We start from the raw sequence: 15786 nt of genomic DNA on the forward strand, positions 1-15786 counted from the left end.
GATCCTTTTTTTGGAGCATATATACTATGTAATAAGTATATATCGTCAATCGTCTTGTGAAGGATGCGTGAAGTAACTCAAGTAAGGCTAGCAGCTGTGCTCCCCACCAGGCTCACGTCGCCTCGCCGACCTGGCAGCCCCTTTGCACGCTGCTGCTGCTGCTGCTAGCCTTGCTTCTGCAGTTTGCTGCTGGCTGCCTGCTCGGCTGCTGCAGCTTATATATCGTCTGGTGGGGATCCAGGTTGGTGACGATGGTGCAAAGGGGCGAGCAGGAGCGGAAGTTGGGCGAAAGCAGCTCTCCAGCGAGTCAGTGGAAGTCAGAAGGGCTCCCCTCAACATACTTTTCAGTTTTTAGTAAATTTTCTCAGAAGCCAGCTTCCTAGCTTTTCGAAAGCACTTGAGTTGTTTGTTTCTGGCTGACAGAAACCAGGAAAAAAAAACTGAAAGCATATACTCCTTATGCCCTAATATAGCTAGTTATAGACTTTTTCAACAGACTAATAAGAAGAATATTATAAAGATATAATTAACCTTCGTTCAGCATTGCCTGCCAAATTAAAAAAAGAAACATACAAGCAGCCCAATTAAAAAGGAAACTTATATAGCACCCTGCACTCTAGAAACATCTGTCCATCCCTAAGAAAGTGCTGAGTAATAGAACAACCCCTATAGTGTCCAAACTAGTATATTACAATCAAATACTTGGGGAAATATAAGGAAATGTTATTAGTATTATTACTATTCTATACATCGAGTATCCACCTGAGTGGTTCAAAATGGTGCAAGAAATGAATATGCTGGCACCGTCAGTGGTACCAAATTCAGGAATACTAATGCTTCATGCATGTTCAGCTATACAGAATTCCCAGTTATCAGCACTTGGAACCTTGTTCATCACAAAGAGAATCTACCTCAAAAGAATCTTACAGTCAGATTGTATTATCATTGATGTCCATCTATGCTTTCATCATTCCGTCCTCGAAATGGAATGAGTTATGGTACCAAGACCAATACCCTAGCACTTCACAATTTGTAAGTCACTGCACTAACTTGACCAAAGAGTTGAAGGACATGGTCTCGCAGAGAAATAAGCAGACATTTTCCATGGCAACAAATCGCCTATACCACTGCCACAAAAAATGAACAGCAGTAAACGGCGAGGAACAGAAAACCGCAAAATTTGCGACTCTAATCTCAGTTCCATGTAGTACCTGCTGAGTGCTCTAAGATTGAAGTGCGAGGAGTGAGCTTCGCATGCATTTACTCAGGATCCATGGTGTCCTCTATAACCTCTCTGCCCGATAAGATATTGTCACATGCATTTACTCAGAATCCTCGGTGTCCTCTGTTGGCCCCTCGATCTCTGGTAGAGACATATCCGACCACTCACTAGGGTTGCCGAGCACACACTAGCGATGTCGATCATAAACTGTCGTTGCCGACCACACACTATGACTAGAGGTAGAAGAAGTGAGGAAGAACAGAACACACACAGCAGAGATACCAGCGTTGGTCGAAGCTCTGTATAGGAGATGGCAAATCTGAACTCACACTTTACTGAGTTGCAGTGGTAAACTATTTATACAACTATATCTATCTAGTCCTAGTACAGCTGTCATGCTGCTACAGTGACTAGATGTGACAGTAGGGCTAACTTTGGCGCCTGATCCTGTTGTGGCTACAGTGCGGCAGGTGAGCCGTTCGGCGCCTGCTCCTGCAGTTGCTACAGTGCAACTAAGTTATACATGATCTAATGAGTATGAAATTTTTACAATAGTTCAAGCATATAATCATTATCCCACCTTTAAAATTTCGACACAATTGGACCATAGAAGCTACAACTATGAATTATTCTAATTAATTACAGAAAAACATAGATTTAAAATTACAGCAAAAATTTTATACTAAAGCATACCATATTATATGTTCACTGTGTAGATCTACACATATAGAGTCAAACAAAATTGGATTTTCTATTTTATGATTTTTATTTTTCTGTGATTTACTATGATTTTTCAAAGATTCAACGAAAATAATAAAAAAGACAAAACTACTGTCACTGTAGCAAAACCACCGTCCAAAACCGCTTGAGGGTTATTTGACCGGTTTTGAAAAGTCTTAGGGATAGAAAATCCAGTTTTATAGTTTGAGGGGTGAAGTAGTCCACCCTAAATAATTGGGGGGTTACGTTGACTTTTTACTGACAGAAATTCAGGGGTTCAAGCATTGCCTCGCCTAAGGCCGCGTTTAGTTCGGCCATTTAGGCGTCCGCCGAATTACTGTAGCTACATTGTAGCTGCAGTGTCATTTTGTTTTTATTTGGTAATAATTGTCCAATCGTTGACTAATTATGTTCAAAACGTTCGTCTCGCAAAGTACAACTAAATTGTGCAATTAGTTTTTGATTTCGTCAACATTTAGTACTCCATGCATGTACCGCAAGTTTGATGTGACGAGAAATCTTCTTTTTGCATAGTGCCAAAGTTTGGAACTGAGGGAACTAAACATGGCATAAGTTAGTTTAACTGTTTCAGTGTTCAAATAAAGCATTCACAGTTTAATAAGGATCAATGCTACTATTATCATACATATTAGTTCAGCAGAAGTCAGTATCTAGCGGCACAAGCACACGCATGCATGCAGCTCAAGCGATGCAATGGCTCCAAATATGGTACCAGCGATATATATGGAGAGCCTTAAATGTATCTGGCGAATTACTTTGCCGATACCCGGACGCGCCGGCGGGAGCGGAGCTCATCCAGAACGGAGTCCACAATACTGGCGAATTACTTTGCCGATACCCGGACGCGCCGGCGGGAGCGGAGCTCATCCAGAACGGAGTCCATACTATGCGCCAGCGGCTCCGGCAGCCGCCGTGGAGGCCAGAGGAGCACCCTCCAGCAAAAGCGGCGGCTGGGCAGACGGCGCGTCGGAGCGGGTGGAGATGGAAGAAGGCGAGCGCCACCGAGGAGCAGCCACCCGCTGCCCGCGCCGCCATGGGCAAGGGCCCCATGGACCCGCGACGAATGGCAGTTGGGGGTAGGCCGGTAGGGTTTAGTTCGCCGGCCACGCAATCTCCGCCTCTCGGGTGAGATTTTGGCTGGCGATAAGAGACGACGAGTTCCGCGGCTGCGAGTGGAAAGGCGACGATGAAGTGGGGGATGAGTCACTTGAGGCTTTTACATGCATGTTATTAAAAAGTTTGTAATTATATGTTATTAAAAAAGTTAACCATATATATATATATATGAGAAAATTAGCTATTTGTCATTACAAACAATGGGCTTCGCAAAATTACCATTCAAAAAATTGACTTCGCAAAATTGCCAGTGTAAACATATACATTTTGTTTTTGTTGCCATCATCCCTATTTAGCTCCTTTGTTTCTGTTTTTTTGGGATTGTCCTCCACACAAAAAGACATTGCTGCCCTTGGCTGCTGGGAGACGTCCGTTTGCATCACCGTTCGCGCCTTGGCTGCATCGGACGTCAAAAAGATCAGCGTCATGTTTCTGGAAGGGAACGAGATTACAGAGCAATATATTTTATAATGTAATTGTACTACAGGAACGCGAAATTTTCTTCATATGTTCAGCAACAGTGACGCTGACAACAATAAGCGTGTCATTTTCGGCGCACAGGAGGGAAGCCATCAGCCATCGGATGATCAGGTACACCTAGCCTACTGCCTACCCTATAGCACGTACTATACATGAAATCGCTCGCTTATCTGACGCGACGCGATCTGCGGGTCGGTGATCCGGTGCGTGCTGCGGTGCAGTTGCGGCCTGCGGGCGTATTTTCTCGAGCGGGGCCCGGGGTGCGCGTGTACATTGGCCTGGGGCAGCATTTGTTGCGGCCTTGGCCCTGTTCCAGCTCGCGGCTGCGCGCTTTCCGGGGACTCGCTCGGGAGAGGAGGGCAGGCGTCAGACGTCGGAAGGATAGATCAAATCCGTATCCACTTGCAAACTGCATCGGACGACGTCAGAAAGATAGTTCAATTCCGTATCCACTCGCAAACGAAGAACGCTCGCGTGCCCTAGACGTCCACGATGCAGGGCGGCCGTGACGCGGCACCGCCGGCGGACGCGCTCGCCGCCGCCACACAACCACCCGTGCTCAGCGCCGCCACGTCGTCACCCGCGCTTGCAGCGGCCACGATGGCCGTCGGCATGACCATGGAGGAACTCGCAGCGACCTCGGCAGCCGTTGGCACGACCACGGTGGAACTCGGAGTGACCTCACCGCCCTCGTCGTGGCCCCGACAGCAGGCGCGCTCAGCTTGCTGCAAGTGGCCGACGCGCTCGGCAGGCTAGATGCAGCCCCAACGTCGTCACGTGCCCTGCCGGATCCTAGTTCGTCCCTCGTGGTGGACGCACCCTCGCTGACCGGCGTTGACACGGCTTCGCTGGCACCTGCGCTCGACGGAGACTCTGCGCCCTCGACGTTGCCTGACATGGTGCAACGTGCACTGCCTCCGAGGTGTGGTGATGTAGCCTTTACGCTTTTTTGTTTCTTTTTTTCAAAAATTTTTTGTGTAAACCGTAAACTGCAAACGATATTTGGTTTAGGTTTGATATGGAGGTTGATGATCCTATACCACAAGTTGACTGGGACAACTTGCAGATAGTAGAGTCACACGATGAGGAAGGAAGAATTGAACTTTTGAGTGAAAATCAAATATATGTGCTTTTAGGGCTTAGAGATGAGGAGAGTGCACACGTGGCTGCACCAAATGATCGATCAATGGATATGCCGAGTGTCGATAATGATAATGATAATGATAATGATGCTGTAATTCCTACTAGTGATGTTATACCAAGTGAGTTGATAATTTCATATGATAAGGACCACCCCAAGATGGACCTTGGCACTATCTACCCATCTATGAAAGAGTTTAGGATGGCAGTGCGGCAATTTGCCATCAACGAAGAGTTTGATTTGGGAACTGAGAAGTCTGATCCGACCAGGTTTAGAGGTTTCTGCAAGTCCACTGGTGACTGCCCTTGGAAAATCAATGGTTCGAAGCATAAGGGCGCAAGTACTGTAGAGGTGAAAATATTTTTATGTAGTTTAGATTTAGATTACTTAATTTGTTGAATTTATTTCATGTAGTTCTCACAAATTGTGTAATTGCAGGTCACAGTTTTAACTGATCACCATACATGTGTTTCCACGATGAGGGTGAAAACTATTACACCATCTCGTAACTGGGTAGCTAGCAAGGCTGTTAGTATCCTCAGGGATTATCCTCATATGGGTGCTAAAGAGTTGCAGAAAAAGTTGCAGAAAGAGCACTCTGTTACAATTTCATATGACACGGTCTGGAGGGGTAGAGAAATAGCTCTCGCGAAGGTTTATGGTAGCTGGGAAGAGAGTTTTGAGCTACTGTACAGATGGAAGGCTGAGGTATTGAAGAGGTCACCTGGGAGTGTGGTGGAAATTGAGGTGCTTGAAGTGGATGGTAAAGTTTATTTACATCGTTTTTTCTGTGCTCTTAAACCTTGTATTGATGGTTTCTTGGAAGGATGTAGGCCTTACTTGAGCATAGATTCTACAGCACTTAATGGAAGGTGGAATGGCCATTTAGCCTCAGCGGTAGCAGTTGATGGTCACAATTGGATGTACCCACTTGCTTTCGGGTTTATAGCTTCTGAAACAGAGGACAACTGGACTTGGTTTATGACCCAACTAAAGAAGGCCATAGGTGATCCTCCACTCCTTGCAGTGTGCACAAATGCGTGCAAGGGTTTAGAGAATGCAGTGAAGCGTGTGTTCCCAAAGGCAGAGCAAAGAGAATGCTTTCTTCATCTTATGAAAAATTTTCAGAAAAAGTTTAGAGGGTTTGGAAGGATGTATCCTGCAGCAAGGGCATACGATCAAGATATATTCTTTGAGCATATGGCTGCAATCAAATGTGAATCACAAGAAGTGGTGAAATGGTTAACTGACTACCATAACCTGTTGTGGTATAGGTGTGGCTTTAATCCAGATATCAAGTGTGACTACATCACTAATAATGTAGCTGAGGTTTTTAATAATTGGATACGAGACATTAAGGACTTACCTGTTGCTGAACTTGCTGATAAGGTTCGAGAGATGATTATGAGATTGTGGAACAAGAGGAGAAATATTGCAGATAGACTGCCAGTTGGGAGGATACTTCCAGGTGTTATGGTTCAACTAAAGGCCAACACTAGAGGATTGGGACACTTGAAAGTTGTGTCAGCTGCTAATTGGAGTGCAGAGATTTGGGACCACAGTAAGAATATTGCTGAAAGGCATATTGTCAAGTTGCATCAAAGGACTTGTACTTGTCTTGAATGGCAGCACACTGGTAAGCCATGTCAACATGTATTGGCCTTTGTAACCTCACGACGGGGAGTGGACCTTGAACAATTTGTGCATGACTACTACTCAGCGGATAGATTCAAGGCTGCATATGGTAGAGAGATTGAGCCAATGACAGGTAGATCACAATGGCCACATGTGCAGCTGCCATTTGTTGTTGGTGCACCTCTTAATCCTAGAGAAAGTGGAAGACAAAGAAAACTTAGGATAAAAGGATGTCTTGAAGGTGGACACAAGAAGAGAGGTAGGAAAGATGGTGAGGGTACCAGTAGTGCTACCAATGCATGTGACAATGCTACTAATGCAGGTGACACTGCTCCAACCAACGCTAAGGGAAAGAAAATGATTAGAGGCCCAATGACTTGTAAGAGATGCGGTGAAAAGGGTCACAGGCAAGCTAGTTCCAAGTGCCCACTCAATGGGACAAAGAAAAAAAGGTAAACCTTTGTTTTTACATTCAATCCTATAATTATAATGTCATTATAAAATTTAATTCCCTTTTTCTTGTAGAAAGAGACAGCCTAGAAAGAATGTCACAAAGGCTAAGTCAGGTGAGGTTAGCACCCCACAGAGACCAACTAGAGAGCAAATACTACGGGATAGTCCTGGAAGGGTGACTAGAAGGTAAAAAACAGTCACAGAAATAATCTATGTCATTTTGATGTACAAATCTGGTCCAAAAATATTTATCTAAGTGTAGTACTATCTGTGTGTAGCCGTCTTGCTTACTTGCTGGGAGAGGACGGTTCAGCACAATCTATGACCACTACTCCAGAGAGAATGCCTACTACAGCTGCACCAAAGAAGTTGACGCCAAAAAGAAGGCTACATATTGGATGAACTCGTTTAGACTTAAATTATAGATTTACAAGATGAACTCATTTAGGCTCAATTTATGCATGTGTGAGATGAACTCATTTATACTCAGCTTATGGATTTGGATGTGAACTCATTTTATTTTTAATTTATGAATTGGTGTGACAGAATATGCGTGAACGGAGGTGGAGTGCATGCAGTTGGTACTTGGTAGCTTGTTCGGGAACGTCGTACATGCAGGTGGAGTGCCGTGGCCTTGATTGTTGGAGGGCTTTCTTTCGGTGGCTGCCATGCGTTTCAGAGAATGAGGTACGCCTCCTGCTCCTGCTGTCCTGCAGAGCAGATAAGCGAGCGATTTCATGTATAGTACGTGCTATAGGGTAGGCAGTAGGCTAGGCGTACCTGATCATCCGATGGCTGATGGCTTCCCTCCTATGCGCCGAAAATAATATGCTTATTGTTGTCGGCGTCAGTGTTGCTGAACATATGAAGGAAATTTCGCGTTCCTGTAGTACAATTACATTATAAAATATATTGCTCCGTATTCTCGTTCCCTTCCAGAAACATGACGCTGATCTTTCTGACGTCCGACGCAGCCAAGGCGCGAACGGTGATGCAAACGGACGTCTCCAAGCAGCCAAGGGCAGCAATGTCTTTTCGTGTGGAGGACAATCCCAAAATTCAGAAACAAATGAGCTAAATAGGGATTATGGCAACAAAAACAAAGTGTATATGTTTACACTGGCAATTTTACGAAGTCAATTTTTTGAATGGCAATTTTGTGAAGCCCATTGTTTGCGATGGCAAATAGCCAATTTTCTCTATATAGACCACCGTTCTGAACTTTTTTTTTCTCTAAGCTATTCTGTCCGTTTTTCTACTTAACGGTGCCAAACCGATAGGTGAAATGACCATTTTATCATACGGTGAGGTTCGTTTGTCAGCCACCCAAACTCTCTTTTTCTCTCTCTTTCTCTTGCGCCTCCATTTCGCGCTCCCGTGCTCCTGCTCATGGCCATGGGCGTGCCCGCCACGCGCTCCGCGCCCGGGTGAGGTGCAGGCGCGCCTCCGGTGCCGCCGCGGCCAAGAAGGAGATGGCGGGGGATGGATAGGGTGAGCAAAGGGGAGCTGCAGCAGCCAAGGGCAGAGCTCCCCCGCGCACACCGACACGAGCCCCGACGGCGACAGCGAGGGCCCCGGTGTGCAGGGAGGCGGCCTCGTCCCCAAACGGCGGTGGCGAGAGCCAGGAGGCGCCGCGCGTGGAGCTGCCGCAACCGGTCCTCGCCGTGGATCTGCCGCAGCGCGCGTGGAGGTGACGCGAGCTCGGCCACGGCCGGCCACCGCGCGTGCGGGCGAGCTCCCGCCCGGCCAGCCGTCGCGGACGTGGGCGCAAACGAGCTCCGCCCCGGGGCGCGTGCGGGCGAGCTCCGGCCCGGCCAGCCGCCGCGATGAGGTCGAGTTTGAGAGAGAGGATAGAGATGAGAGGGGTATTATGGACTTTTTAACTGACATAATCTAGGAGTCCCAAACGGTGAAAAATGAACGAAATGCGGATGGAATGACTTGGAGAGCAAAGAAGTTCAGAACGGTGGCATATGTGTGCGGTCAACTTTTTCAATGGTCTGTGTCTAATTACAAACTTTTTTAATGGCACACGTGTAAAAGCCGAGTCACTTCCATGTGTTGTGAATTTCTGACATGTGGGCCGCTTGCTATGGGGCCGTCATGTCAGAAAGCCACGACAGCGAGTCAGCGAAAGCAGGGTCCTGCGACTGCGACTCGGCTATTTCTACGTGGGCCTTAAGGATGGGCCTTACGCCTTGGAGAATGGAGACGCGTGGCCGTTCCGCTCGTGTTTGGGCTTAGCAGGAAGCGTTGGCCATATATGGTCCGTAACTCCGTATCTCGTTCCTCTAAAAAAAAAGTCCGTGTTTCGTGAGGCGCCTGTACAACAGTACAAGGAGTGGTTCTATGTATTTTTCGAAGAGTGAGAGATAATGGCAAGAGACTACGGTTGACTTTGGTCAGATAAAATTGCAGTTGTTTTTTTCTTCCACGCGAAGGTCATCCCCCATTTTCATTTAAAGATAAACAAAAATACATGAGTACGGTTAAGAAGAGAAAGATTACATATCATAGGAGCTCCTAGCCCAAACTCTATCTCAGAGTCAGATGGCTAAGGCCCCGTTTAGATCCAAAATTTTTTGGATTTTGGCTACTGTAGCACTTTCGTTTGTATTTGGCAATTAGTGTTTAATTATGGACTAATTAGGTTCAAAAGTTTCATCTCACGATTTCTCATCCAACTGTGCAATTAGTTTTTTTTTCGTCTACATTTAGTACTCCATGCATGTGCCGTAAGATTCGATGTGACGGATACTGCGCAAAATTTTTTGGAATCTAAACAGGCCCTAAAGGAGATAAGAGACCAGCATGACAGTACCAACAGCCACTACCAGGTAAAAAAGGGAAACTTATTACAGTTCAATCTTCACCAGACCAAAAGACCAACATGACAGTTCCAACAACCACTACCAGGTAAAAAAGGGAAACTTATTACAGTCCAATCTTCACCAGACCAAAACACCAGCATGACAGTTCCAACAACCACTACCAGGTAAAAAAGGGAAATTTATTACAGTTCAATCTTCACCATATACCAAAAGAAAAGGTCACAAAACCCAGCATATATCAGAGCAAAATGAGACGCCAGACCGCTTCTGCATCCCGCAATCTTCACAGGTTCGTCGCTTCATCATCACCTCCAAGCTTCAGGCGCTTCTGTCCTTCTGCAGTGTTTTTGGTGAGGATTAGTCTTGCAGCCTCCCGAAGCATGGTGTTGACCCCATTGATAAGCATTTCTCTGTCCACTTCAGCATATAGTCCTGTCCAAAATCTCATTAGCGCTCTCGCATGACATAAAATCTCAATGGGACTCTTCCCTTCAAAATATGCTGCATTACGAGCAAAAATTGCGGTTGTGAGATGTGCGATTTCTACATTTTTGCATAGCAATTCTATGGCACGCGTTTCATGATATGGTCAGACAGTGGGAGAGTGTTAAATTGTTAATATCACATGATGAAAGTATCATTGACAACTAGCTACAGGTTCCATCCATCAACCCTGAATTCCTGATATAGCCCTTGTTTAGTTCCACCCCAACTTCCAAAAAGTTGCTACAATACCTGTCACATCGAATGTTTGCGGCCCGTGCATGGAGCATTAAATGTAGACGAAAAGAAAAACTAATTGCACAGTTTGGTGGGAAATTGCGAGACGAACGTTTTAAACCTAATTAATCCATATTTGAACACTATTTATTAAATAAAAACGAGCATGCTACAGTAACCCCAAAATCCAAATTCCTACTGCTAAACACAGCCATATATATACGTACTGCCAAAGCGAAAGCGTTTAATGTCATGTTCTGCCTTTCTGCAGATAATGTCAAATTTCCATCCATCAACCCTGCTGGTTTGGTTTTCAGGCCGCGATCGATTCCTTTCAGCGTCTTCTGGATCCGAGCACGCACAGGCACATGTCCCTCTCGTCCCGTGACAGCACATACCGAATCAATCTAGGATGCACTGCATGGCCATATCCGCAGTTTTAATTAATGCGAGAGCGATGCCCGAGTTCACTCTCGCTTTCTGGTCAACACGCTGACGACCTTCTAGAAGCAAAACATGTGGTATCCTATCATGGCTGTATAGAGAGGGGAATAGGGGATGCCAAGTTGGCAACGGGCAAAATGGCCCGGGCACCCGCCGTGCCTGTACGCCTGCCTGTGTGGCGGAATGCCCGGACAAGCGACCAAGAAGCAGGCATATAGATCTTTTTGAAGAAACAGACGATTCAGAATTAATGCAGTCGACTGCTTATCACGCTGGAGTAGTGGTGAAGCAATTGACTCGATGGATTCGAAATATAGATCTGCAGTAGTATCGGGCTGCACCGGTGAAGATTTTTGGGCTATATTCCTCGTAGTATGTCATGAGGCGCGGCGCCGTGTAAAATAATGCAGGGGCATTGTCAATGGTCAAGGTCAGTAGTAGTTTGGAATGGACAACAACAGAGAATATTTTTTTGGGGTCGTACTGTATCCTGTTTCCACGCAGTAGGATCATACTCGTATATGTCGTCATATCGGACTACGTGCTGGGCCAACTGCCCAACTCCTCCCCCGAGGCTCGAAGCTGCGCCGCGCCGCGCCGCGCCGCATGCAAGCCAAGTCAAACGCGACATCTGCAGGCAAGCAAGCAGCTCACACAGGTCAAGGTCAAGGCGCTACTCACCCAACCCCAAAAGACGCACTGCTCAAAGCTTGTGCAGTACGAATGCAATGAACCTGGGCGCTGTTTGGTGCGTCCTATTATTAGTAGCAGTAGTATAACATACTACTCCGTATTCGACAACGGAACCGGGGGTGCTTTGCCGCTAAGGCTGTGTTTAGTTCGCAAAAAACTTAGAAATTTGGCTATCGTATCATTTTCGTTTTTATTTGGTAATTAATGTTCAATCATAGACTAATTAGGCTCAAAACGTTCGTCTCGCGATTTCCAATTAAACTGTACAATTAGTTTTTTTCGTCTATATTTAATGCTTTATGCACGGATCACAAGATTTGATGTGATAGTTACTGTAGCATTTTTGAAAAAAAAAATTAGCAACTAAACACAGCATAAGTACAATCGCTTGATGCATGGTCAGTGGTGACCAGTATTATTATTTTATATAGGTCGGGTACGCATCAGCAGTGGTGCGGATATGATGATGTTTCGTTAGGTGGGTAATGGTGCATGGAAACGTTTGTTTACTCTCCGGGAGGTTTCCTGGGACGTGCATGGAGGTACGAGGCTGTTTTGATCATGATCATGATATTATACATATAAACCGGCCGGATGCTGGATGCCAAATTGCTAATCGAGGTTTGGTGAGTTTGGAAATTATGCATGTAGGTATGGAAATTGGTGAAACATGCGTTCCCACTGTAGTTACCGTGCACGGTGCACGAATTGGTGCATGGGAGCTGTTTCAGGTGAGTCCGAGACGTGATAGCGACTTTTATCAACAACGTTCAGCTAAGAGAGACAACAAAAATAGGAAGCAAATACAGGGTTCTCTAGTACGTACGCGCCCTCAAACGGAAGTGCACAAATTTTGCATGTGTGTGGTTGACCAGTTTTATGGCCTGCACAAACAAAACTATCGATCGTGTTGATTGACCAGATAAACAGAGCGAGCTGAAGTCAACCACGTAAAAAATAATAGCTTCCTGTTCGTTTGAACTTACCAATCATGGTATAATATTTTTCTCTCACAATAAATCAGCGAATAATACTTTTCAGCTTGACTTTTCAGCGAAGCGACCAGGGCTTAGGATCAACCACGCAACTTCTGCCGAAGGAGCAAATTAAATTAAATTAAATAATTGCGTCATATCAATATCATTTTTTATAGTTTCCTCTAGGCTCTAGGTGATGGATCAAACGTTATCATGATTGATGCTACGATAGTTATTAGATTGATCATAAAAAAATAAGTAAACAACAAAAAAGTGGCTGAAAATTGAAGGGCGAGAGGGACATGCATGGCTCAACACATAATGCAACAAGGACTTTATAAGACGACGACAAACAACGCCGATAAAAAGATCAGTTCAGGGATCATCCATCAATCACATACATTATTTAACTTATCTCGTCTCACAGTTCACCGTGATGATCTGTCGACGTGTACATTAATCGGTGTATTTTACGCGGTGGATCTGTATGCGTCATGCCTGGATGTGAAGGCATGTAAATAAGGTCTTGTTTAGTTCTTTTTCTAAAGTTTACTCTCTATCTTATTGAATGTTTGACACATATATGTAGTATTAAATATAGACTAAAAAAATAATTAATTATACAGTTTACGACTAGTTTGCGAGACGAATCTTTAAGCCTAATTAGTCTATAATTTGACAATGTAGTGCTACAGTAACACATGTGCTAATACCGGATTAATTAGACTTAATAAATTCATTTCGCGGATTACTGACAGATTCTGTAATTTATTTTTTATTAGTATTCGAACACCAACACGACACGTTCCCTAAAACTTTAGGCGTTAGATTTAAACAGATCTAAGTGTTTGCTCTCTGTGGACGGCGATGGCAGGCACGCGGCAAACATGATTTCTAACTTTCTCACGTACACGTATCCCACTGTCCAATCAGCATTATTTGCCGTCGCTGTCGAAAGGAAAAGGGCACAATTACTCCATGCAGGTTTTTTTTTGCCAGATGCAATGATCCGACAAACCCTCGACACTTTTGTGGTGAGAAACAATTTTAGGTAAGGCTCCTCTCTGAAAGAAAATTTCATTGGCTCACTAGATACCGAGGCTGATCGAGGTTCACCCAAACACGTAAATAGTAAACATCAAAATCCCTCAAATAAGAAATTTCATAAATATGATAGTTCGGGCACTTTCTTCATCAACATGGGAATCGGAAACGAAGACTAGCCTCTTCAACAAGGGAAGTGAAGTCTACCTATGCTAAAGAGCAAGTTCAATATTTAGTTCGAGTAGCTAGCCCATTTTCAGGAGTGGCTTATTATAGTATTCTGAAAAATCATACGAACAAAGAAAGCCTATTTTAGGAGTCCACCATATCAAGGAAGAGGGAGATCAGGCTTGACCTTCTATTTTAGGAGTCCACCATACCAAGGGAGAGGGAGATCAGGCTTGACCTTCGCTTTGCTTATGAATCTTGATTTCTTTGCTTTTGAATGGCTTGACGGGTCTGGATAATAACAAGAAGAGTCAAGGTAGCGAAAGTAGCTTGTTGGTGCAGAATGTGATCAACTAGTAAATATTTGTAGTTTTGTTGTACGTTGTGATCGGAGGTGGTCTAGCACTCAATGACACAGGGTTTATACTGGTTCAGGCAACATGCCCTACGTCCAGTTTGGGTCAGTCAGCGAATTTATTCCTGAGCCCAAGTGCTCGAAGTTTGCAGTGGGATTACAAACGAGAAGGAGAAATATGGGGTGTACAAGGGGTCTGGTCGGCTCCGGTCGGAAGGGCCGAGAATGACAGGAACTTCGCTATGAGCTAGGTGTTCAAGCGGGTGCTTGAGGTCCGAACCTGGCGGTTCTGTGGTTGTGAGCTATTGATCTAAGGAACTCTGATCAACTGGAATCGGTCTCCCTTTTGTTGGAGGAAGCGCATCCCCTTTTATAGATGAAGGGGACGGCCTTACAAGTGAGAGGGAAATGGTGCGTATGTTACCGAGCCTTGCTGCCCACGCCAGCGGGTACAAGATAATGGTAGGCGCCCACAATATTGTTGACGTCACTGTAGTATGTCAGATACATGTGGGAGGTTACGTTGCTTTCTTCTGGAGTGGTAGATGTCGGTATCTGCAAATACTGTTCGATGCCTAGAGGCATGTGAGGAGTCTCACCACGTTCACCCTAGAACGGTAAATCCCAGCGCCCACAACACTATCGATGCCCAGAGGCACGTGGGGGTCTTCCCGTGTCGGTTTTGTCGGCGCCTATAAAACTGTAGAGGGAAATGTTGGTACCTACAATGTTGTTTGTGCCAGATCGGTTGCAGAGTACTGTTCCTGCAGGCGTTCAGGGTATGGTCGTGGTTTGACTTGTGCGCCCTAGCTTGCGTTCTCTGTTCGTCCCTTGGCCCTTTCCGAGCTAGCATCCCTGGTCGGAAAGCCCCAATCGGCTCTGATCGCGCCAGTCAGAGAAGAGCGATGTGTAGGGTCCCTATGATCCCTTAGTCGGAGGGACGCGGGGTCGGAGTCGGTAGTAGCGCTTTGGTCTAGGCCTTCCGATCGGAGAGGGCGTCTGGATGCGGCTGGAGACCGAAGCAAGCGCTCCGATCAGAGAGGTGGGCCGAAGTGGTCGATGAGCGGGTGCCGCTCCTTTTGGCCTAGACCTTCTGGTCGGCGACTGGGCCATCCTTCTGGCCTATTGTGTTCAGACTCTTGGGTCAAGCCTTGGCGTGGAAGCCAGTCCCCGAGGGACCCTAGGTTTATGAACCCGACAGGAGCCCCCGAGCCCTCGGGCGATTCGGGTAGAATCGTCCGGGGGATTTTTGTCTTGTCGACGGGTGCGTGCGAGCGCACCCGCAGGTGTAGGCCCTGAGCCCCTGGGCGGTTTGGGTGGAACCGTCTGGGGGGTTTTCTATGTCACTAGGGGAGGCTTTTTGTTTTGTCGGTGGGTGCGCGTGAGCGCACCCGCAGGTGTAGCCCTCGAGCCCCCCAGCGGTTCGGGCAGAACCGTCTAGGGGGTGTTGTTTTTAGCGGGCGTGTGTGTGTTTTTTTAGTCCAAGACAGATTTTTATCAATCAAGGCGTCGTTGTGCAGCCAAGGCGTTTTTAGGTGCGAAGATTGGATTGAGATAGAACTTACTGATCCCGGTGTTGATGCGCGCTGTGGATCGGGCGAGGAAGTTAGTTCGGGTGTGAGAGAGCTCACTGATCCTGGCGTCGATACGCGTCGTGGGATCAGGTGAGGGAGTTACTTTAGGGGTTGGACGAGACCAAGACCGTGGGTCCTAGCGTCGGTGCACGCCGTGGGACCGGGCGGGTCGGAGTCGTGGATCCCGGCCTC

General features: G+C 46.1%; 1 protein-coding gene across 1 annotated transcript; it reads left to right on the forward strand.

Moving 5' to 3' along the window:
• The first annotated feature begins 5621 nt into the window (after positions 1-5621).
• LOC136450722 (uncharacterized) lies at positions 5622-7190 on the forward strand. The gene is made up of 3 exons (XM_066451307.1): positions 5622-6787; positions 6861-6974; positions 7067-7190. The coding sequence occupies exons 1-3, from the start codon at positions 5622-5624 to the stop codon at positions 7188-7190; spliced, it is 1404 nt and encodes a 467-aa protein (XP_066307404.1).
• The last annotated feature ends 8596 nt before the right edge of the window (positions 7191-15786 follow it).

The sequence above is a fragment of the Miscanthus floridulus genome, chromosome 5 (genome assembly GCF_019320115.1).
Source record: "Miscanthus floridulus cultivar M001 chromosome 5, ASM1932011v1, whole genome shotgun sequence".
Lineage (NCBI taxonomy): Eukaryota > Viridiplantae > Streptophyta > Magnoliopsida > Poales > Poaceae > Miscanthus > Miscanthus floridulus.

What these genes read in the sequence shown, in the direction of transcription:
- LOC136450722 (XM_066451307.1), top strand. Translation starts at nt 5,622, where the DNA reads ATGTACCCACTTGCTTTCGGGTTTATAGCTTCTGAAACAGAGGACAAC. An exon ending in AATGGGACAAAGAAAAAAAG is followed by an intron (nt 6,788 to 6,860) that starts GTAAACCTTTGT and finishes TTTTTCTTGTAG; the next exon opens with AAAGAGACAGCCTAGAAAGA. An exon ending in CCTGGAAGGGTGACTAGAAG is followed by an intron (nt 6,975 to 7,066) that starts GTAAAAAACAGT and finishes ATCTGTGTGTAG; the next exon opens with CCGTCTTGCTTACTTGCTGG.